Source organism: Helicoverpa armigera, chromosome 13 (genome assembly GCF_030705265.1).
Source record: "Helicoverpa armigera isolate CAAS_96S chromosome 13, ASM3070526v1, whole genome shotgun sequence".
Taxonomy (NCBI): domain Eukaryota; kingdom Metazoa; phylum Arthropoda; class Insecta; order Lepidoptera; family Noctuidae; genus Helicoverpa; species Helicoverpa armigera.
Genome location: NC_087132.1, coordinates 7,053,492 through 7,078,904, shown reverse-complemented (window position 1 = coordinate 7,078,904; position 25,413 = coordinate 7,053,492). Strand labels below are relative to the sequence as shown.

The following is a 25,413-nucleotide window of genomic DNA, read 5'->3' as shown; positions in this document are numbered from 1 at the left end:
ATTATCAACATAAACTACTTGTGGAACACCAAATCGTAACTTCTAAGCTCTCATCACACACCCATGTTTCATGATATACAAAACATTTTATGTTAGATTTGCAATGCAATTTCTTTAAATATTCTAGCAATGTTTGCTTATAATATTTTTATAAAGCACCAAGATACACGAAACTGTTATTTGTTAAGAATGTATCGAACAAATCGGTTACAGCTAAAATTAATGGTTACATCTCATGTTCATTATCTTAAGAAAACCAGAACAAACACAGTTGTGCGATAAGAGATGCATATTAAAAAAATAAAACTATCTAACACACAGAGAATAAGTACATAGCTTGTCACCGCGGGTCGCCACAACATCGTATTATTCGACAAGCGACAATCATATGCCGAGTACTGGCAGTATTGCTAGACCTATAGTTTAATATTATAGGCATCACCATGCGTCTCCAATACACTACAAGCGATATTTACTCACATAGATCCGGTACATTTTGATTAAAAATAGATAATAGTAAAATTCACTACACTGTGACGTTCACACAACAAAATGGTCTGTGTTCCTTGAAGAATATTCGAGTGTATTCCCATTCTTATGATGTTACATTTTACATTGCGACAGTAAAAATAATGTATAACAAGTATAAAATACATAGGTAGTACAATAAATATAAATCGGGAATCATAAATATGTTTGTCTTCATAAGTAAATATTAGGGCTTGGTAAATATAATAATATATAATGTATACTGAAGAAAATTGAAGAACCAAAGACAATCAATCCCAACATGGAATTTTCTTTAAATCTACAAGTATATTATTTAATTGCCCAGATTATAAACAGTGTACAATTGCTGTTAAATTGTGTAACACTATATAAATCGTTCACTTGGGCAGCTTTATTCACTCGTTTAACATCGAACGTGAATTTATTCCGTGGTTAGAATAAGCGAACAGCTCCAATGTAAAACGACCTAACTTTAAATAGTGGTTATTAGCAGCCGCATGAAAAAAAAACTGCGTAATGACCTACATACGATTAACAGCACAATAGCGAAAGTAATAAATATGAGAGGACAAGGGAAGGTGGACTTACCGTCCGCGTTAGCATCCTCCTGAGTATAACAAAGCATGAAAGCTGTAACAAAATTGTTTGATTAGTCCGTGTGTGCAGCGAAGCCTTTGTACTTAGCATACACCAAAACCCGTGACGTATGCGACTTGTGAATTACCAATTATTCCTTCGTCTTGCACAAACATCCTGATCACGGAGGAAGGTAGATGAGCGGAGGTGCCATAAGACAGGTAGGTCAAGTGCCTTCTTCAAGGTCAAATACGCACGAGGCGTTCGGGTTCTTTGGGACATCTGTCACCGATTTTTGGTTTTAAAAAAGATGGGCGGGTTCCAAAGTAGGGCGGAGACAGTAACGTTCCTCGTCCCCCAAACACCCGCATTTTAAGGGCTAGTTTCTTACAAGATTTCTATTATGGCATCTCCGCTCGTCATTTTGTTCTCCACAATCCTGATTAATTCATCGAAGTATTTAAATAGGTTCATTATCATTTTACACGTACCACTGCACCATATAATACATTATTTATAATGTCTGTGAACAGTTAATGATATTTAAATGAAGTGATTCTCGTGCTGTGACCGAGTGTAGGTACAATAGTGAGATGGTGTGATATGAAAATAAACTTACGTTCTTGGTCTGAACCGTCCTCAGATTTGCCGTCCTCTCGACTCTTCATGAACGGGAACTTTCTGCTGAACGACAGTGTTTTCTTTTTCCTTTCGAGTGTTGACTGGCTCTGCAATAATATGATTTGCGAAATAAAAATATGTGTGCGTAATATTTCACGTATTTTATCAAGCCTAATATGTTAATTATCAGTAAAGTCATTTATGCAGTAGCCTCTAATTCACAGAACATACAGAATACAGTTCCTGAATATAATTTGTAAATGTCAGTATTTAAAATATAGCAAAACTTATTTACCAACAGAAAACGCGCTCTAACAAATAAAATAAACAGGAAAGACTTAGTATCGAATAAATATCAATTTAAGGCTAGTATTAGTTAGTCACGAGAACATTAGCATATCCAAACAATAAATGTAAATATTACTAAAACGATTTATTGTACTATTAGATATTGATTTATTTACGTATTGATTTATACAATATTCTTATTGATGGATGATTCAATAATTTATATTGTATTTTAACATGTTATTGGTAATATTTCTAGAAATCTATTAACTATAATATTGTATTGTAAACGTGAAAGTTTGTATGGACGGGATCTTCATTACTCTTTCACGCTAACACCACTGAATGGATTTGATAAAACTTGAGAGTCATATCTATACTAATAGAATAAAGAGGAAAGTCATAAAACTAATGTTTTGTTTAATAAATCCGACGAATTCCGACGTCCTCCTATATTGGAAGTCGGTTAAAAATAATCACAGTACATCATAAAGGTAAGCATATTCAGACGTCAGCAAACCCCAGCGGGGCCCAGCAGGGCCCTGACACATAAAAGGCCTACGAAGGAACACGATGGATTTTTAGTCAGTAAAAGTCTAGACACTCCGTCACCGCTGCTAACCCACAGCGGAGAGGTTAGTATTTATTGTATTGTCATGATGATTTTTGCCATTGTAAAAAAAGGGTATGTACTCACAGTGCTAACGGGCGTCCCCTGCCCCTGGAACTTGACCTGTCGGTCCCGCGCCCGCTGCTTGCGCTCCCAGCGCCGCTTGGACGGGATGATGCCGATCGCCTCGCCCTCAGACTTGTCCAGCCTTCTGGAGGGGATTGGAGTTGTATTACAAGTGTATTTGTATTGGTTGTATTTGTAAGTGAGGCTTTATTGATGGGTAGTTTTAGATAAGGTTTAGAGTGAATTTTAAGGAAATAATGTCGCGTCTGTCCGCATGTCGGACCACGAAAGGACTTCAAGAGAGGAAAAAAAATACTTCTTAAATAAAAAAGTTTTCAAAGATTACACAGCACAGAGAAACCTTTAGCGTGGCTAATTTTTTAATGTAATAATAAGAGGGGGATCACCATCGGCCCAAATGAGACCTCTCATTTTTTCATATTTGCTATTTTGACAAAAATAAGATACACGGAAAGCGCTAAAAATACACAGTTTTATTGAATTATTTACAGTACCTGGCTTGCCACCATTCGTCGTCCGAAGCGTTGGTCACATGCAAAATATCACCGTATCGGAAGGGCAAACCTCTTGAGGGTAGACCATCGTCTCGGATTGGGTCGTAATCGAACAGTGCTCTGAAAACAATAACATTATCAACATTATTGATATGGGAAATATCTACATTTTCCTACAACAATGCTGATTTATAACGCGAAATGTGTACCTCTAGGTACAATTAATGAAACTCAGTTCATTGAAATCGCAAAAAGATAAGCTATATTTAAATTTAATTAATCTCATTTTACATCCCATATAGGAAAATTATTGGTTCAGTGAATGTTTATTAGGTCGATATATTAGTTAAATTATCAATGATTATTTTGTTTAAAATACACAGTAAGGAAAAAAATTGCTTTTAGATACTGTTCTCCCGTTTACTGTACATAAAATACACTGCATTTTTACATAACAATAAAGTAAGGTGAATAACATGTAATAAATTCAAAAATACCGAAAATGCTACATGACTACATAGATCAAATATGTATGTAATCAAATAACTTGCAGTCACTTCTGCCATTCATTACATTCCCAGTTGTGACGTCACATAATGTAGTGTCATTGGAATATTTGGCGCCAACATTCTCGTCTAACGCCTAACTAACATTGATTAATTATTTACATTTATTATAAAGCATTGAGTTTTTGTTTTGTTTATCTTTTCATAATTTCTTCATTGAGTTTTTGTTTTGTTTATCTTTTAATATAAACGCGAAAGTTTGCAAGTATATGGTATAGATGTTTGTTCCTCTTCCACGCAAAAACTACTGAATAGATTTTGATGAAACTTGATAGTAACATATCTTATACATCAAAATAGCATACAGGCTCCTTTTTATACATGTGCGGGAAACAGTTATCTCAAGGAACGGGTGAAACAGGTAAGATAACAAGAAGCCAAGAAAGTTATTAGTAATGGCAGTGCTATAGCTTATAATAATTATAGGCTCTATTTTATCAGGGTGCAGGAAGTAATTCCGTAAGGTAGCGGGTGAAACCACTGACGGAAGCTAGTACTAAAATAAATAGTGATCTTACCTAACATAGAGGGATCGTTTCTGGGATGTCCTGAGTAGCGTATGATGTTGCTTGAGTTCATTGATGCGCGCTTCAAACTTGTTGTATTCCTGTGGCCTGTACACCACTGTTAGCTTCACATTCTGTCCTGTGCTCTGAAATATTGTACAAAAGAGAACATAAGCATCATATAGGTACAATATATTGTAAGTCAAATAACTTTGCCACCCTGAAGTTAGTCCCTGGTGATTGCGCATGTGTGAGTCAACAAATGGTTGATTTCAAAGCGTCATAATATGTACCGAGACCTGAAGTACCTGCCGAGATTTTGGCAATCGTGAAGTCACTAATAACTATTGCCTAACTTCAGAATGGCAAAATTATTTAAAAAGAACAGAAAAAAATCTACAAATTATTTCAACGATAGATAGCTAATAGATCAACTTATAATTTTCTCGTGTCCATTCAATGTAGCTCCATTCCAGAGCATAACAACGTTCAAGGCTAGATAAAATCATAACATTTAACTTTCAATTATAAACTATTTGACTTCCTTATACATGTCAACACCAACAATGTCACACAATGCATCCAGTAGTTTTCAAATGACACAACGACAATTTATTGGCTCCTACTCAATGCTACTAGTATATTGATACTTTACTAAATAGTATCACGATATTATACTCTAGCTGTTTCACTCTGTTTCATCCTCAAACCTCTCATATAAAATTTTCTCCTGTTTCTCAGGGATAATGTAGTACCGATGATAAAATTATTTCAAAAATAATGATTTTGGAATTTTTACTGAATGTTAATAACTAACATACAAATATTAATTTTGTACGTACTTTCTAAGCAAATCTAGGTCACCAATCCCTGATTAAAGGTAAAGGAAAACATCACAAGGAAGACTTGACTATGTCTCAATCCGACGCTCAAACCTTCTGTGTGTCCTTCACACAGGCTTGTGCCCAGCAGATTTGAAAATATCTCGTTTATTTCTAGTTTATATAGACTACCTTCAAAGCCTTAGCAGCCTGTTCGTGCGTGGCATGCGTGATATCGACGTCATTGACGGCTAGAAGCCGGTCCCCGCGCCGCAGTTGCCCCGAACGCTCGGCCGGGCCGCCCGCCAGTAGGAACGACACATAGATTCCATGACCATCTTCACCACCAACTATGTTGAAGCCGAGACCTTGGGGACCCTTGAATGAATAAAATATTTGTCAGAATTTTGTATAGAAAGTTTTCATCATATAACCATGGTTTTACGATAAAAAATAATCTGCCGTTTCCGGATATCATTTAAGAAATTCGTTAATTCGTTTCCAGAATTTAGGATCTTCTGAATTAAAAAAAAAAAACATACTACATTGAATAATATTACATTTTTTGTAAAATAAATTCATAGTATATACAGGTCAAGAATGTAAATATTTAGGTTTCAGCAGTCATGAAATAATAACATTTGTTTATTAGAAATAATTTAAGTTTGTTTCTTACCTTTTCGAGGTCAACGACCCTCGACTCCTCATTGCTATCCGTGACATCCTCCCGACGCAGCGAGTTGGCCGTGCTTGACGCTGTTTCAGTATTTTCAATAGTCATTCTCGTTGCTGTGTGTGTAACATTTAACGTGACAACATACAAGTAAATAGTGTACACATTGCGTAACGGTGTTTAGATAAGCAATAATGTGTGGCATTGAAGAGGCCCTCGGAGGAACTCGTTAAGTACAAGATCAATCAAAGGTTAAGCTACACTTCCTATAAAAACTCCATGTTTTTGGAAGGCACATTATAGCTACCGGCTAACATTTGGACATGTTTGGTCGTGGATATGATGAGACAGTTATCTAACAACCAGTCTTAGTAAGATCATTGTTTTACTCAGGGTATCATTCCGGATTGAGGAGGTCAGATAGGCAATCGCTCCATATAAAACACTGGTACTTCTACTATTTGCATTAGGGCTTGAAGACCATAGTTTTATTTCTAGTCTTGCTGTGCTTGCATCCCTATTATGAATTTCTAAGCTGATAATAATATCGGTCAAGCCATTTTATAAGATACACTTACGAGTATTAGCTCGCGAGGTCCTCGGAGAAGGCTGTCCATGCCTCGGGCCGGGTACTAGCACCAGTAACACTCGCTCGCCCGTCGCTTTGAGCGCAGCCACGGCGTCTTCGTGTGTCACATTGTCAAGGTTCACATCTCCGTGCTGTAAACAATGTTATCGTTAGAGTAAATAGACCGTGTTTTGTTTGCTGTTCTAAGTAGGTATGTGTTATAAATTGGCAATGACTGAACCAAGTCACCTCATTGAGGGATAGAAAATTCAGCTTTTATCTGGGAACTACTAGGGACCTACTTGGCGTACCTGGATAAAAATAAAAAAAGTCGATAAATGGGATATCTAAATGTGAAAGAATTTATCTTGAACCTGAAGAATTCGCAAGATTAACGTGTCAGTCAAACTAATGTCTGTCGTCATAGATAAAAGATCTCTTTCAAGAACTGTTCTAACCGGATTTTGATCTGAACGTCATTAGATTAAAGATAAACTTACCGAAGTATTCTTGACCATTAACAGTTTATCGCCGACTCTCAATCGGCCGTCTCTATGAGCAGCACCACCAGCCATTATCTTGGTCACGTAAATACCATTGTCGCCCGGGATGTGTTGGTTTCCGAGACCCCCCGCTATACTGAACCCGAGACCAGAGCCACCCTTCACTAACTCGATCTCTACGGATTCCTCCGGCTTTGTAACATGTAAACTGTTTGAAGTATCTTCAGTCGCGCGACGTCGTATTTTCTGCAAAAAGTATAAATAATTTTTATAGTATCGAAACCTGGCGCGTTTACGGCCGTGAGTCATGTCTTCGCGGGACACAATGTTTATTGTAAAAGAGTCCTTGTACGAAGGTCGTACGCTGGAGTTTCGAATAATCGAGTGCCCTCAATAGTTCGATTATGAATCAAAGTTGGCAGAAGCTGGTCGACAATCAAAGTTTTGGGTTGTGTCTATATGAATATCAGAGATAAATAAAAGTTCAGAACTCCACTGGTAAATTATATTGTTCCAAGCAAGACACACAAAATGATTATACAAAAGTTAGGTTTTACAAAAGTTCCGGCCCGGCACACCGTTATACGAAGACTGGCTTATATTCTAATTTAAGGAGGGAATAGCAATATGATACGACGCCCTACGCACACAGCCATGCACATGCATTTACATAGATGTGTACGTGAGTGTCCCTACATCATTCCCCCTCTAAATAAAAATAAAACTTAAACAGAAACTACAAGAAATTACAAAAGTACAATCATAATATGCTATTAATTAAAACTACACACATACACTACACTATACACTAAACACTAAATATACGCCGTGGTGATACCAGCGCTAGGAGGAGCAGCAGCGGCCGTGGCCGGCTGCTGCGGCACGGTCTGGACACGAACCACGGGCGGGTTTACGTTGGCTAGGACGACTTCCCGTCGGAGCCAAGTTTTTACTCTATGATGGCAATGTTGACGCATCCCGAAGATGATTGCGCCCACCACTATCGTTGCCAAAACAATCAGTAACAGCCCCATATTATTTAATTTATTTGTCAGCTCGCCCGTGTTGACTTGGGCCTGAGCTACGGCTACATTTTCCTTAGAGCTGTAACTACCCATAATTTAACTGATAAGAACTTTTCTTACAGAGAGTCTGAGGCAAAATGAATCAAATATAGTGGCTCTTAAAGTTTAACAATTGATTACTTAATATTAATACATGCTAACGTAGCTAATATTCTCTTACAAATAACATACAAATAATAAAAACTAAATTATTTTGTTAATCCGCAATAATTAGTTTCACAACGCAAAAATTAATCATCACACATTTTCATAAAATCATTAGGTAAGTATAAGTTGTTGCAATTATTTAAAATTGAACAATAACAATATCATCTTACCTAGCAAATTGTTCAAACCTCATACAGTCAAATTATCGAATTGCATTTTTATACAAACGTGACCTGCATACACTAACATGCCAGCGACATCGCTTACTTATTTATGTAAAATAATGTGTATATATGTAAAGCATACGTGAATATAAACGTGTACATAAAAACATAAGTTTTACAAGGGTATATAACTTTATTATGACAGTCCTAAAATAAAATAAACATAGGAAAGATAATGAATATTCAATAACAGACATAGCTAAAAATGCTTACTGCGCCAAAAGAGTCACGAACTAATTTATTCCCATGAGAACTACAACTACCTATAACGCAAATCGCACGGGTGTTCTGATTACCCTTCCTGATCGTGTTACTTTATGCTTATCTAACAACACCTGTGGCGTATTATGTGACAACCGGGAATCGTCACTAGGTATGATAGGTACATTATTACTTACTGAACTTTCATTTTCATTAATTACGAAAGCAGGTTTCAATCGATCTATTGAAATATATGCTTCGCGTTCGGGTAACTGAATTTTAAATACTTTCGTAGATCTTTCTAAAACCTTAAATGGCCCGTCGTAAGGTTGTTTAAGCGATTTATGGACCTTATCATCCCGTACAAAAACATATTTGCAATCCTGCAACGCGGAATAAACAAAAATCTTACGCGAGTCTACATTATCTCTCGTTGGACGATAATGACTGATATTCTCTCGTATTTTCTCAACCAAACTACTTGGATCATTGCAATCTGTTTCTTGCGATCTATCATAGAATTCGCCTGGCAAACGTATAGTTTTTCCAAAGGCTAATTCTGCCGCGCTGATTTGGCTATCCGTACGAATCGCTGCCCGAAGCCCAAACAAAACCGTCGGTAATTCTTCTACCCAAGTTGTATTACCGTTCAACCGAGTCATGAGTGCAGCTTTTAGAGACCTATGCCATCTCTCCACGGCGCCATTGGCTTGAGGGTGGTATGGCGTAGTGCGTATCTTATGTATTCCTAAAAAAAACATTAATTTACGAAACAAACTCGACTCGAATTGTCGGCCTTGATCGGTAGTGATGCGTATGGGGCAGCCATATCTGACGATCCAACCTTCATATATGCATTTGGAAACCACATCTGCACTAATTTCTTGCACCGGAAATGCTTCCGGCCAACGCGTACATCTATCAATGATGGTTATTAAATATCTAAGTCCCTGCGGAGATGTCGGTAAAGGACCAACAATATCCACATGGATGTGCTCAAATCGGTTGGCCCTAGGAAATTCGCCTAAACCGGAGATCACATGTCGACTAACCTTCGACCTTTGGCATTGTATGCATGCCGAAGCCCATTGTCCTACATCTCGATTCATGCCCGGCCAAAAGAAGCGTTTGGCCATCATTTTACGGGTTGCACGCACGCCAGGGTGGCTTAACCCATGAACACTGTCAAACGCAATTCTCCTAAAATTATCGGTCAAATATGGTCTCATAATATCATTAGAAATTTCGCAATAAACGGGCTTATTACACGTAGGTAACATTATTTTCTTCAATTTAATATTACTATTGTTACTATCCGAACCTTGAATTATTCGCAATATGTACTCATCTTTCATTTGTGCGTCAGCAAGTTGTTCGTAGTTGAGTACCGTCGGGCACAAAACTGTTTCGACGCGTGATAATGTATCAGCCACGATGTTATCTTTACCACTTATGTGTTGTATATCTACAGTAAACTCGCTTATAAAAAGAAGTTGTCTAGTCCTCCGGGTGTTTCCTTATCGTCTTTTCCTATTTTCGAAAATGCATGACATAGTGCTTTGTGGTCTGTATACACTGTCAAAGGTCTGCCTTCAAACAATTTTCGGAAATATTTAATAGATTTATAAATGGCAAGTAATTCGCGATCATATGTAGAATATTTCTGTTCTGTAGATGTGAGCTTTTTGGAAAAATATCCGAGAGGTTGCCAGGAACCACTTACCTTTTGTTGCAATACTGCTCCCATACAGGTGTTGGAAGCGTCGGTCATCAGTGCTAACGGTACATTAGGAAGAGGATGTGACAAAGTAACGGCCTTTTGAAGACCTAGCTTACATTGCACAAAAGCGTTTTCCGAAGTATCACTCCACGCAATCTTAGTCTTATCATTTCTTTTCGCGTTAACTAAATATTTATTCAGTTCGCACTGATACGATGCTAAATTAGGTAGATGCGGTCTATAAAAATTTAACATTTTCCGGTTTCGGAAAAAATTAACTATGGCTTCAACCTTTTCACTGAGTGGTCTAATACCTTCAACGCTCACTTCGTGCCCTAAAAATTCTATTCGCGACTGTCCAAAACTGCACTTCTTCAGATTGATAGTTATGTTATAATTGTTGAACCGTTCAAAAACCAACCTTAAATGTTCCCTATGTTGAGTCGCATTATCGCTGGCAATAATTACGTCATCTAAATAATTGAATAAAAATAAATCTAGGCCTTGCAGAACAGTATTATTCATAAATCGCTGGAATGTTTGTGCAGCGTTACGCAAACCAAAAGTCATGCGAGGAAACTCAAACAAACCAAAAGGTGTTATTATCGCGGTTTTTTCCACATCCTGCGGTGCAACACAAATACAGTGATATGCTCGATTTATGTCTAATTTAGAAAAAATCGTTTTATTGGCCAAAATGTATGTAAAATCGTGCAAACGAGGTATTGGGTATCTGTCAGGCTTCGTAATTGCATTTAATTGGCGGTAATCGCCGCAAGGACGTAGCTCGCCGTTCTTTTTAGGAACCACGTGCAACGGACTTGCCCAAGCGCTCATAGAGGGCCTGCAGATACCCAGTTCCTGCATAACTCTAAATTCTTCCTTAACTTTTTTATATCTATCCGGTGGCAATGGACGGGCACGCGCGTACACAGGCGGTCCGGTTGTTTCAATATAGTGAAAAACATTATGCCTAGGAGTTTCCTTAAATGACGGTGGTTTGGTAAGGTCAGGGTACATACTCAGTAAATCGTAATACGGGTGGCTTTCTACAATGGAATTTACAGACTGCTGATCCACATTAACTATTGAGGCCACCACCTTCATATCCGTAGTCTGATCAATTAACCTACATCTAGCTAAATCTACAAGAATTTTATGTTGAGACAAAAAATCTGCCCCAAGGATGGGCTGTCTAACGTTTGCAATTATGAATTCCCAACGGTACGGTCTACGGAGCTTGAGATCTAATGTTAATGTTTTAGTACCATACGTCGCAATTTCTGTACCGTTGGCGGCATATAATTTGTAATCACAACACTGCATACCTTTAAAAAGCCTTTTTGTTACGGGTAAAACAGATACATTTGCTCCCGTATCGACGAGGAAACGTAGTCCGGAGTTAAAATCTTGTACTAATAAACGGCTGCAGGGGGTAAGGGCACAGACCTCAGCCGACGGCTGTACCACGGCTCTTAGTTTTCCGATCTCTGCTGGTTGTCCTCGTTGCGTTCGGAGGTTGACTGCGACTTCCATGCACACGGTGGAATGCATCGATGAGCTCTGTGACGATAGCGGAAGTGGTAGTCACATAGCCAATTGGATGAGTTCGGGTTACGTCGTCTTGATGAAGAGCGGGACGTTTGTCTAAAACGGTTAACATTTTGTCTCGATCTGGACCTTGACCTCGAATGTTCCAAATTACTCAGTCTGGCGTTGATTTTAGCAAGCTCAGCTGCGATACTCGCTACATTGCAGGTGTTTTCAGATTGTCCTCGGGAGGATGAGGTCGGCATCTGAGCTACTTCAGAAACATGGTTACTTCGCGTTGCTTCCGCGACGTTATCTGCAATGACCGCTAAATTGTCCAATCCCTTCGTTTCTGACACCACTAAGACTGCTCGTATGGTTGCAGGTAGATGCCCTTGCCACAAAACTCTCAGGGTATCGTCCGGTATTTTGTCTCGTGCCAAATCTCGCATTCGGTGGAGGAGCTGAGAGGGCTTCTGATCGCCCAGCTCCATTTCGCCGATGAGCTTTTCAATTTGCCGGCTTTTTGAGTCTTCCAGTAGTGCAAGCAATTTCGCCTTCAAGGCCATGAACTTGCCAGTTTCGGGAGGCTTTGCTAGGAAATCTGACAACCGCGTAATAATATCCATGGGTAATTTCGATACCACCAAATCGAATCTTGCTTCATCTCCTAATTTCTGAGGTGCCAAAGTAGCTTCCACACGTATAAACCACACACGAGGTTGATTAATCCATAATTCTGGAATGCGTGACGAAATCGAAACTGCTACCACTTCCGACTGTGGAACGGGTGCTACCGGCTCCATCATTTTTGAGAAAAACGGAATTCACTCACAAAAATGTTCTTTGTCGGGGTCACCAATTTTGGGTTGTGTCTATATGAATATCAGAGATAAATAAAAGTTCAGAACTCCACTGGTAAATTATATTGTTCCAAGCAAGACACACAAAATGATTATACAAAAGTTAGGTTTTACAAAAGTTCCGGCCCGGCACACCGTTATACGAAGACTGGCTTATATTCTAATTTAAGGAGGGAATAGCAATATGATACGACGCCCTACGCACACAGCCATGCACATGCATTTACATAGATGTGTACGTGAGTGTCCCTACACAAAGCAATGACGAAATTATTATGTCCGTGAAATGTGTCACCAGAGTACACATACATTGATTCTCTTGATTGCATTTAATAGTAGCTCCTTCATGGCTCGCTTTAATTGTTCAATAAGAGCCGCCGACGGAATGCGTTGACTTTCAGTAAAATAGCTCTACACGCTCTCTGTTTATTCTTGCCCGGCTAACGACACTTGTCACTAAATTCAAAACAATAGCTAGAACTACTTTACAACCAGAATTAACTTGAAAATACACGGCACTTTCTGCACCTAATAAGAAATTTAATTACTATCTTAGTAGTAAATAATTTCAGTAGCTACCAGCCTGTGGTTATCCCTCAAATGGTATTAGATCGTATCATCAAGTGACGTAAATAAGCCATTAAGCTTATAGCTTGAGTCACATATTTGCTTAATCTCGTAACAGCTGGTGTTTGCAAGTAAATAAACATACTCACCAGTCTCACAGTATTGCCAGCCTTTTTTAATGCATCAACTGCGTCAGCGTGCGTAACACTGTCAACACTCGTATCATTCACCTGTGGGCCGAAATGAAAACAACTTAAAAAGTAAACAAAATAGTGTTTTAAGTAGTACAAGGTTTCGCTTCGACTGGTCATTGAAATCGAGTGGCCATTACATGGAGTAGTATATAATTGGAGTGCTAATGTGAGAGCGCTCATAAGTTCTTGTTATCATGGGAATGCATGTCGCACGCGTCATAGGAACTACGCGGGTCAAAATAATACAACAATATCTCTCCAACTTGATAGTACTCCACACAATTAGGCTTTAGTACTTCAATGCCTAGACCTTTTACTCAGACACAAACAACAACAAAAAATTGTTTATTTTACACACCTGTAATATGGCATCATTGATCTGCAGCTGACTAGCAGCAGCCGCACCCCCAGGAATGAGTTTTGTGACATAGATGTGTGGGTCATCGGCCACGTGAGGGTTGTCAGACCCCCCCGCGATGCTGAAGCCGAGCCCCGCGCCTCCCGCCCGCGACAGCACCACCGTCATGTAGATGTACCCATCCTCACCTTGTGTGCGCTCCGTACCACCACCTTCTATGCCATTTACCTGTAACGGCTGTAAGTTTTGTTTAGTTGTTTATTGTGACTGGAAGATATTAGAAGAATAAAGGTTTCTGAGCATCTTTGGTTCATCATTTGCCTGGCCTTTACCCAACTATGTTGGGGTTGGCTTCCAGTCTAACCAGATGCAGCTGAGTACCAGTGTTTACAGATGTTTGATTAGCACCTTTGATAAGATGTTAATACTGGGCGAACCGGAAACCGGGCATAAGTAGTTTGATAAATAACAATATGTACTAAGCTTCTTAATAACAAAACCATATTACAAATAAATGAACAGAATACGAATATGCTATCCCAGTAGGTCAACATTCCATTTGTTGATTACATGTGGTTGTATGCATAACTGGTAATGGATTGGTGGAGACTGCTTATGAATCACTAATGCAATAATACAATAAGACTGCAATGGATATCTTCATAAATAAATTGCATTATTTTCTGTGTTTAGTGAAGTACCTTGAAAAGTTTACTTTATTCATTTGAGGTGAACCTATAATATTCAGATGAGACATCTTTTCATGTTTTAAAAGATCTACATTATTGTAAATTCAGAACTTAAATAAGAATGATTTCATAATAAAGTATATTTAAAAAAATTACCTGCTTCATTTCTGGTGATGTGACGTGAGCCTGAAAATAACAATAATAACTCAGTATGGGTATTTCCCTAAGAGGCCATGTATACTGTACCTATTTTTATATTTAACTACGGGGACATTTTTAATACAACCAAATTATTAATTTGTAAGTATAAATACATCATACATACATACAGTAATGTAATAGAATACTACATAATTGATTCACTTTATGTCAAGTCTGAGTATTTCAATTAATTGATTTTAAGTTAGGTTTAATTTGGACTGAATTATTTTATATACCAAAATATATAATATAAACAAAGTATAAACAATAAAAAACACATTTTCCACAAGTAGTAAACTAACAATATGTAATTAAAATAGATATAGTAAGATCTCATTGACATATTAAAGTGATTAGTATTATGAATATTAATGATAGGGGGATCAAACCAGACTGGTAAACATAATTCACACACATTATACAGGTAGTTTGTATGTACAGAGGCACTGCTAAATAAACAACACTAATTAAAATGTAAATATGATGTTCAATGTCTTATAGGATTAGTAGATATCTAGTTAATATAAGTAAGATACCTGTATTACATAATATTAGTACAGAATAATAAGGTTTATTTCAATAAATACTTATATTAAAAATATCCTGCACATTATCATTCAATAGTCTAGAAGAATAAGCAATAACTTGTCATGTGACAATGGTGAAAATTCATTAATGTTTTCTCAATCTTTTGGTAGTTTATCAAATTGAAGTCATGTCACCTACTCACCGTATCAAGATTAAACAAGGAGGACACTTTCCGAAGGAATCCATTATGTGATTTTTTCTTCCGTCTTTCTGTCATTTTCAAGACCAAGTGTGCATAGCCCTCAGGGAATTTATTTTGATGTCCGTACTACACTATGTACACTGCATGCATTGTTAGTTACACACTTGTGTCCACTTTCAGCTTACTTGACGATGTTCAGCATGCACCATTCTCTACCTAGAACCCACAACTAACTTGCACCAAAACATATCAAAGGTATGTGACCTTTTGCAAGGTATGCGACCTCTTTTCATGTTGCAGGTAATCCCATTACATTTAAAGCTCTTTATCATGTTAGCTTGGTTTAAATTGCAGCAGACCTTATCTAATGAATGGTCGAAATTTAGCCGAGCCCTTTATTGATAGCGATTTTAGTAGATAAATGTATGTATGGCTGGGTAATTATTAGGCGTGTTACCAACTTGTGTTCGATGATAGGATGGTATGAATGTCAAAGCGATGAACCTTAATTAGAATGTCCGTGTTACATTATTAGTGTGCAATTTATGGACACTTGATAGTATCATAGTACTTATATTGTACCTATCAACCATGGGCAAGTAACAGCGAATTGTTACAAGCAAAACTAACTCCGAAGTCGCATTAGTCTCACCAAGAATTGAAATCGTTCCCAGAGTGTAAAGAAATTACTAAACGTTTAAAAATAGATTAGTGTTTATTAAATGGCCTTACTTGCAACGAATACGAAATCTCGGCAGTGTGAATGTCAAAATTTTGTGTGCAATATCATTTCACTGATTATCATTTAGAGCAGTATACTTTCAGTCGATGTAGTGTTCGTACGTCATTGGCACAATTGTGAAATTTAACGGCACCAATCCACACAACCAAGAAACGTTAGCGCACATATCGCCGAAAACTTGTACTATATTTTAGGTTATAAATAGTACTACGAGACGCGAAACACCAACCATCCGCCATTACCGTCCACTTGTTGTACCTAGCTCTCCGTTCAGCCACTTTCGTAAACGTCACGTCATCAAAATAAAAAAAAATGGAATCATCGCATCGATCCACCGCCCGATCCACAACCGAAAGACTATAAATTGCAAACTATTTTCGAAAGATGGCGCTGTGCGTCGTTGGAAGTTCAGAAACAATTTATATTTGAAAAAGTCTTGTTGTCGAACGTTAAAATATAAAAAAGCCATCAAAGAATTTTCACCACTGTTATCATGCCGCTTCATATTTACCAACATAACAAATGAAGCATCATTAAAAGCCGCCAAAAATCTTTCAAAATAATATTCGTTTATCCACGACTTCCCTGTAGATAATGGTTAGTTAGTATTAAATGATATGTACCTTCTTTTCCTCGGGTTCTCCAGTCTGTAACACGACAGAATACGCCTGAAACAAAAATGCCAACTTAAATATAGTTTTTAGCTTAAGCCAAGATTTATTTCCTGTAGTGTATCCTTAAGCGGTAGTAAAAACTTAAAATAGCCTGTTTGCATTGCGTGCATTCATAGCCGTCGCTAATCGTTCCTCTATCATTTATTTTATTTGCATTCAAGGAGCATTTTAGTTTTTTTAATGGAGTAATGTATATTACGTGACCCTGACTGGAAAGCCAGACGAAGCTGCAGCTGCAAACAAAATTCGGGTTGAATTGAGCCCTTAACTTAAGGGGAATCCATTCATTCTCCCTAAAGAAAATAAAATCCTTGAATACGAACCTGCTACAGTCGCGCCATCTATGGGCAACATTGCTCATTGCATTGATCTGTGAGTTGGCACAGTATATCACATTTACGTTTTACGTGTACGGTAACAGCCTATCTTATCATAATAATTAAGTAATGTGGCATAACCGTCTCGAATTACTGATTTACTTGACCGATAGTCGAATTCTTTATGCGATATTGGGTCACCACGTTTTTAATGTTTTGAAACATACGTTTTTACCTACGCCTTGGGAATCAAACCCATCATCGTTTTGTTGCATCGCGAATGATAATATAATTAATCGAAGGTGGTTATGGTAACTTACCTTTGTCGAATCTGGCGTGGCATTTCGTGATTCAGATTTCCTATGATTCTCTTGGAGAAATGCATTGGATACACTTCGGTAGTCGCCATCTTCTGTATGTGGGATCTGCAGAAGAAAATATATGATAGTAGAAATTAATTAATTTACTACGTTTTAAGGAGCTAACGTTAACAAGGTCGTTGTAGAAACCAGCATTGTTAGTGCAACATTATGCTGAGCGACGACCCTGTCTCGTACGGATGTGACGTACCTACCTCACCAACACCATTCTTTCCATTGTTATATTCTAATTTTAAGGTTGAGTTTCTATTTGAGTATTTGTTACCTCGTCTGAGTATGAAAGGTATTTGCGTACTTGCTCTAAATACTTAGCAGGTAATTCTACAGGTCTAGTTAGTCTTAGGTGGGTACATTACCATGCAAAGTACCTAGGTATCTACTAGTAGACAGTAACATAAAAATAAATATTGAGTTTCATAATAAGACAAAATTGATTTCCCATACTCAGGGAAATATTTTTCTATAACTTTTAGCAATAAAATATTGTCTGTGTAAAGTAACAATTGCGAGGTAAGCCGCAATCGCAAAAAAGGAAAAAAACAGACATTGGGAAGTTTACAACGAAACTGTAAATAACCCAGTTAAAATTGCTGAATCGTGTAACGATGGTTGCGCAAAACAAACAATGAAACTACCTTCTTATTTGTAAATCATTTGCACACCTTTGTTTAACGCGAAAAATAATTCTGGACAAAAGTCAACGATAAAAATCTTAACTAATATAATGAATTAATTGGGCAATTGGGTACCTACTTTCAATTTCCTTACCTCCCGTCGAACGTTATCAGCTTCCCATTTGTTCGCGATCCGTATCGTTTCCGCAGTCTTTTGTTGAACCGACTTGGTGTCATCGAGAAGTGTGAGCTCGTAGAACTCTTGAATATCTGTGACAGTGGAAATGTATTCAATTGAATGCCTCCTATCGATCTTCTCACGGTCTTGACATGTCATGTCATTAGTTATTAATGCATTTAGGTAGTTTGTTTACATAGCCGTCGTCTGATCAGACTGAAATGTTCTTAGACCATTTAGGGAATGAGTAATGAAGCATGAACTTAAGGAAAGTATACTGAAATAAACAGTCTGCAAAGGCTTATCTGAAAGAGTTAATCTGGAACAATTCCGTTCAATGGTGGTAGGTACCTACACAACCTACTAGAAACTATCGCGTGAGTCGTGTCGTGCTAAGATCGATATCGAGCGTGCGGGCGGCGACCCCACGGTGTTTCATGTAAAGAGTGGATGAACTTAGTGCATATTGTATTATGAAATTAACTAAGGGCACTATAATACCTGCCCGTCCAAAGCTTTGACCAGATTTCACAGTCTGGTTCACATTGTCTCTCGATACTAACTTATAGCTTGTATTTATATCTCCTGTTCGTGAGTTACGACAGGTAGGCAGGTCTATCTATTATGCAACACACAAACTTTGTTTGGGTAAAGAATTCACAACAAGGCTCATGTAGATCTTCGTGACAGTGACAGCGCAATACGCCTTGTTTCACAGAAATAAGTTAACTGTTTCAGATATTTTGAATCAAGGACCTTAGCCCAACCTCTAAAAGCTGGAAACAGGCGTGAAAATGTGTAAAAAAAACAAGAGTTTCCATGATACGATGCAATTGCCTGTAATGTAGGTTCCTATATAGCTTATTGTAGGTCAACAGACATTATACAAGTAAGGCCTTGCTTAATTTTCACCCTGCCCTTAAGTTTGCAGATCAGCAAAACAAGGCCTTGCTTGCATAAGATCAACGTGCCGAGCCGCGCTGGCTAGCTACATTTCTTACTTTTGCTTCTTGGAGATTTGATCCAAATTATATTAATTATGGAGTTATTTTTTCAATGTACTAAAACAGGAAATCGCGCATATCATTAAACAGTTAAGTAGCTACCTAAACTTCAAAGACATACTAAACTAAATAGATAAAAACGATCTCTACATTTAGCTGTAATACGCATACAAGCGTAATCAACGAACTTAGTGACGCAAACGCAGAGATTTATCAGGATCTTACTAAGATACCTACTCACTTACATATTACGTAGGTATCATGATTTCAGCTGTATCCATTTGAATAGGTTAAGTACATTAACTTAAAATTCCGAGAACCGTCGATCTCATAATAGACACAATATTGACTTATGTGGAATTATTTCTCGACGTAAAAAGGAATTACGCGCAATGGGAAAGACAGCAAAACAGGCAGTAGGTAACAATGTGTAAAATATCTGAAAGTTTCATTTGGAGTGGAAAAATATCTACCTACTATTAAAAAGTTTAACTTGAACGTGTAGTTGAGCGAGAGCACCCGATCAGGCGCTAATTGTTTCCGAATGCATCAAGCGCACGCTGCAATTTTCAATAAAAATTGTTGAAAAGCTCAGCTAACATAGTTTAAAATTTCAATTAAAACATGTCGAAGAGCGAATTGTGTTGGCGAAGGCTCAGTTAAAGCCGGTGACCCGTATATAGGAGATGTAGGTCAAACAGACCACCGCACATATTGTGGAGTGTACGAACATACGGACGCATCCGTCTGGCGCTCCACGATATGGGTTGATGGATTTTGTGTATTGTCAATCAAAGTTTCATAGAGAGACGGTTGGATACAGTCGACTGGATTGACGACTCGATTACCCGGCAAACCGTTTTGTTCCGATAATGGATTGTAAAAGGAAAGTTTACAACTGCAAATTAGATTATTCATAGGTCATGAAAACAATAATAAATTCAAAGTGCAGTCAGCCTAATCACATCGGTTCAATAACAATACAGACCTATTTGCCCGATTGCGGTAGAGGAAGGGTCAATTTTTTTTATGAAAATTGCTCGAAATGTGCAATGAATCTTGTTTAATTCCGTCTAGGTACTTTACTTAATATTTTGATAGCCTGTAGTACGAAACTTACCTAGGTACTTAGGATATATTTTTTATTACTAAAAATCTGCGCGAAAAGTCTGCAACATTGCAGTTCAAAATTATAATTTGACATTTAACAAAAACAACTTTTCAAATTATCAGTAATATAATATTATAAGTAGGTACCCCAGTATAGATACCTATTCACAATAACCTTATCTTCTAAGGTCATTTAGTTTCTTTAGGTATATAAAACTCATCAACAGAGGCTGGACCGTCCAGTTATCAGGTCCAATTAATAAACAAGAGGATTGAGACGAGATTATTCATATTATTTTCAACTGATAAATGCATTGCGTGCGTAAGCGACACATTTGATAAATAACAGAACTGTACGTAGGTACGCGATCACATTGATCGTATTTAATTAGTTTCTGTTTAGAGAAACGTGTCAGTCAGCAGTAGGTCAACATTATCTAGCCATCCAAATTTTAAACATACTTAGAGAATTTTTATCGTGTTTACGTTTCCTAACCAGCACATGGCCCCATTAATGATATTGTAGTATTGGTTCCCGCCATTGTGCGCGATCCGCAATATCAGAGGAATCCCAGATGCATTCCCATCCGAGAACAAAAGCTGAAATGTCGCACGAGGCTGTCGTAATTACAACAGCACCCCTTTTTTACCAGAAATTGCAAAGTAAGTATGATGGTAGCTAGACAGAAAAAATATTAATAACCCCTCAAACCCTTGTAAAAGGTTAAGGTATATATTATGACATCCCAAATAAAATCATCACGTTTTAAATTGATATACCTAATAATTTTAAAAGATCATAGCCCAATTTCACAAAAGATCGATGAAGAAATAAATGAGAACAACAATTTTTGTAAAAAGAAAAATACAAGAATTTTCCACAGAAGTTGAATAAGTTCGCGTCTGTGACTGCGAGTGCAGTGAAGCCCATGTGTGTTCATTACACATGACGCATGCAGTCAGCTGCAATCAAGTACGCATGGGCTGCAGGGCAAGGTTAATCCAATGTAGATAACTATACATTTTGTTCAACTTGCTCTCGATACATTTTTAGTAGATCATCTACCAGAAGTTTTTAAGAAAATATTTTCCTTAATATGACTTCAGAGGAACTTGATTGGATGGCTACCAGCGATTCAGTCTTTTTTCTAGCTTGCCAAGAAACCATCCCACGTCCAAGCCTTTATGTAGACTACCAAAATAAGCCCTTGGGACTTCATGTTGAATTAGGCCGTTTGAAGGCTCCCTCTCAGTTACCTATGTGTCTCTTAAAAGTAGGTCATCTATTCACATCTCTAAGATCCTAATAAATGCACTATATATGTACCTTTATATAGGCTGGCGTTTTATATCTGCTCCTACAATAAGACTAGGTTTATCTTATGATTAAAGAAAATTATCTCGTTCATATCACCGAAGTAAGTACATAATTTGCCTATTACTTGAAGCTAAAAGAGGCAGAGGTAAGTGTATGCAGCCTTCAAATATAGCTATTGTGTGCCTGTAGATAGCCATATTAAATGGCTAGACAGGCAATTCAAGCAAGGCTTACGGGAATTAAACCAGTAATGTGAGTGAAACCTGTAATTACAAAGTCAGGAAGGTAGCTAGTTGGTTATTTCGTTGCCTCAGGTTCGAATGGAAATTTATGCGTTACCGAAACATCGCTTATTAGATTTTATCGTGCAGCGTTTTGCGCAGACCTTCGTGCTGTTGATATCAGATACACCTAGTCGACTACTGTACTGTTCATTACAACCGGCTAAATATATCGTATCACAATAGCAGTGTCGTGGTCAAGGAAGATTCAAGAGCGCCAGTGACGCGATATGCGGTCACGTGCCTGTTCCGTATATTTATAGCGTAGTGAGCTGAATCGGTCCCTTCGACCACTGAACTTCAAAGTCGAACTGAAGTTCAAAGCTAACGGTTAATTTGAAAAGGTGTGTGCTTCTCTATTTTGGTTTGCTTTAGATTGATCATTAGGTAAAGGGGTGTGTGCTTCGTTGTAGACGCAGTTTTGTGAAGTCTTCGTTGTTTTATGAGGTGAAAGCAGGTTTCTAATATTGTGACAACATACCACAAAGAATAGGGGGACGAAGAAAGTTAAAGATAGCTACCACCACCAACCACCTCTCGTGTGCTCTGACCCCATCGCAAGAGCGTTTATAGATAGGTTAAAGTAAAAAGGTCCACAAGAAGTTACCCATTTTCTTCCACAGGATTAGATAAGTTATTTAGGTAAATTGTTAACGAGCCATTTCACAGCCTGAAAGTTACGTAGAATATGAACATGTTTTTTTATTTATTTTTATATAGGTACTGCAGTTATCTATATCTAGCTGTTATATGTTGTAAGTGACAGTTTGCGGTGACCTTATTGGCTACAATAGATTCCTCTACCTTATGATCAATAGGTTCGATCATCTGCTTATTGTTCTGCCTTTGAATGGAGATTTCCGATCTGAGAACTACAGAAAACCCAGCTTTTCTGCAAAGAGCTTAATAGAATCCTATACTAACTAGAAGTAGACTAACTTATATAAGTATTTCATTTGAAAAACTTAATAGCTATTTACCTAAAAGAGCAAAAGATTGGATGTTTGTACAGGTACCAGCATTGATTGCAGACTTAAACGATTTCGCAAAAGCATCTTTCAAATGACAACCGTCTCGCATTGCTTCATGAACACGACGTAAGTTAAGTAACTCTACATCAAGCGCCACCTAACAACATTATGAATGGAAACAATGTCATGAGTGTCGATACCTTCCGATACAGACAGCACCTGTCTAGTTACACAGATAAGTCTAACATATGTAACGTTGTACAGAGCGGGTTCTTATTACAATGAAATACAGACAAACGTAAAAGGTAATAAACACCCTAGTCTGACTCATAAATAAAGACGAAAACATATCCTACCTGCGCCGTAGCTTCCTGTTCGAATCTCCCACGAAAATATCATTTGTTGAGGTAGGTAGCTATACAATATGTAGGTACTTACATACGTAATAATGTAGGTCACTGGAGTTATTAAAACCTGTACCTACGTATCTACATAATTCACTTGAGACTCAGAGTATACTATTCGTACCTACTAGGGTTAAGTGACGTAATGTGTAGCGGCCTTAATGCAGCCCTTATTAGGACCGCTCAGAGTTCCTTACCATGTGAAGATAGAAATTACACCATTGAGTAAGTATTAACTGTGTTGACTCACCAAGTAGAGCTTGAAAAAGTCGTGATTTAAATATCCTAATGACTCTCTCGATGGCAAGGCGAAGTTGTCGGTCCTGCGGCTTTACCAATTTGCTGTGGTAGTCTTCCAGCAGTTCTAATGCTCGGTGTGCCTCTGTGATACCAAGACAATAATACATCAACAAAAAGGCACATTGATTCTTCTTAGATAAAAATAGGCATAAACTGGGTCATGTTTACTTCGTGTTTTCAAAATGTATTAGACAAACCATGATATAGCAGGCGAGGTTAAGACTACAATACAAGTGAATTCTATAAGAGAATAAGCATACGTAAATTAGGTTGGTTGGTAAATGTTAAGTAAGAAACAGCCACCTACACCGCATGACATGAGGTGTAGTAAGTATACGAGCATAGAGTATTATTTTGCTCGACCTACATTTTATTGAAACGAAGGGCACGTTTTCCAGTTAGTTTAGCAATATTGTGAGTGATGTAGTAAGGGATTTGTAATTTTATAACAGGGAGGTTAAATACGAGGTAGATGTGTAGCATACTCGGTATGGAACGCAGAAGCGGGTGCCTCACAACCCTCATATTATCGATACGGATCAACAAAAGGGTGCTGTGTCGAGCGTTACCGACCCCTTGTGCAAATTAAATAATAAGTCAATGACAACACGCACAAAACACGATCACTATAGACAAGAAACGTCGATATTGGAATATCGAAATTCACCTTGCTTACGAACTGGCATCACGGCACCACCCCCTCACGATATTTTAGAAAACTAATACACTTGAGACAAAATAAAATGGAAATTATTTTTCACAGCGGCAAAGTGATGACACTGATCATTTTAAACATTTTTAATCACAACTAGGATGATTTTGGAACGGCACATATTGTCACACAACGAAAACATTTAGAAGATAAGGTACGTAGCGAAGCGCGGTAGTGATGCCGCTTATAAGGGCCATCGAATACTGCGCCCGATGGGATTGGTCGATTTTCACAGTGACGTCAGGGGGTGGAAGCATAGACAATGGAAAACGTAGGCAGGGGTTGGAAAAGTTGTATGCGGGGATGCCAGATACAATTTTAGGCTCACAAAATGTAGAAATCATCAATTCAGAGGTGCCTCCTACTTACTGTCGCAACTCTTAGGTGATTATTTTTGAACGGCGTATCAGTTATGCATATTTTTGGTACTCCAAACCAATTATAATGAACACTATACCGGTGACAATGTAATGTGTAATATAAAAACTTGTCAATTGGAGCGTTTTCTAAAATTAATTGCATCTGGTACCTACGACAACATTTATTTGTTAATATTAGACCCACAGTTATCTAGGTGCAGTTTCAGTTATTTTTAAATTGATCTCATTCAACATTAACATTTTACTTAGGTGGTCCTGTCTAGCTCCGTATCACTTTGTATTAACAGGGTAACTACGATGCACTTACGCTAGGGCACAAGAAGTTGATAGAATATAACGAGACAAATCTGTAAGACCCATTAACCGAACTACAACATAAAAACCAGTCTCATACCAACTAATGTGCCTACTTGTCTACATACTAAAACGTGTAGACAATTGATACTTATCTACGATAAATACCTAGCTGATGGAATATTGCTGAATTGGTTAATTAACTATAACTTGACTCGTGACTGCTATCGGTACATAATATTGTGAATATGTAATTAAGTATGCATATTTGGGCAGGTTCTTCATAATTAAATAACGGAACTAACTTAGACCTAGACCAAGGTTCATGTCTTGCCTTTGCGCCTTGTGCGGCGCAAGTTTATGATTTTAAATAATCAATGTATGACATTATGTAACCCATCT

The 25,413-nt window shown here is 37.7% G+C and overlaps 1 protein-coding gene across 20 annotated transcripts in view; it reads right to left on the bottom strand.

The window, feature by feature from the left end:
- The window catches only part of LOC110370755 (disks large 1 tumor suppressor protein), a 31,382-nt gene extending 6,825 nt beyond the window's left edge, over window positions 1-24,557 (bottom strand). For 2 of the 20 annotated variants that reach the window (XM_064037666.1, XM_064037674.1), the window contains exons 1-17: window positions 24,111-24,165; window positions 23,576-23,707; window positions 18,199-18,329; window positions 17,386-17,490; window positions 16,698-16,742; window positions 14,558-14,587; window positions 13,713-13,949; window positions 13,310-13,390; window positions 6,821-7,069; window positions 6,331-6,472; window positions 5,756-5,868; window positions 5,272-5,457; window positions 4,271-4,404; window positions 3,187-3,306; window positions 2,693-2,816; window positions 1,706-1,814; window positions 1,099-1,140 (exon numbers count right to left, since the gene is read on the bottom strand). In XM_064037666.1, the coding sequence (XP_063893736.1) occupies window positions 1,099-1,140; window positions 1,706-1,814; window positions 2,693-2,816; window positions 3,187-3,306; window positions 4,271-4,404; window positions 5,272-5,457; window positions 5,756-5,868; window positions 6,331-6,472; window positions 6,821-7,069; window positions 13,310-13,390; window positions 13,713-13,949; window positions 14,558-14,587; window positions 16,698-16,742; window positions 17,386-17,490; window positions 18,199-18,329; window positions 23,576-23,707; window positions 24,111-24,150 (2,020 nt within the window). In that variant the 5' untranslated portion in view covers window positions 24,151-24,165. Of the gene's footprint in view, window positions 1-1,098; window positions 1,141-1,705; window positions 1,815-2,692; window positions 2,817-3,186; window positions 3,307-4,270; window positions 4,405-5,271; window positions 5,458-5,755; window positions 5,869-6,330; window positions 6,473-6,820; window positions 7,070-13,309; window positions 13,391-13,712; window positions 13,950-14,557; window positions 14,588-15,332; window positions 15,549-15,914; window positions 16,009-16,064; window positions 16,387-16,697; window positions 16,743-17,385; window positions 17,491-18,198; window positions 18,330-23,575; window positions 23,708-24,110; window positions 24,166-24,292 lie in introns of those variants that run through there. The other 18 variants (XM_064037670.1, XM_064037672.1, XM_064037675.1 and 15 more) reach the window with 18 other exon arrangements.
- Between the last annotated feature and the right edge of the window lie 856 nt (window positions 24,558-25,413).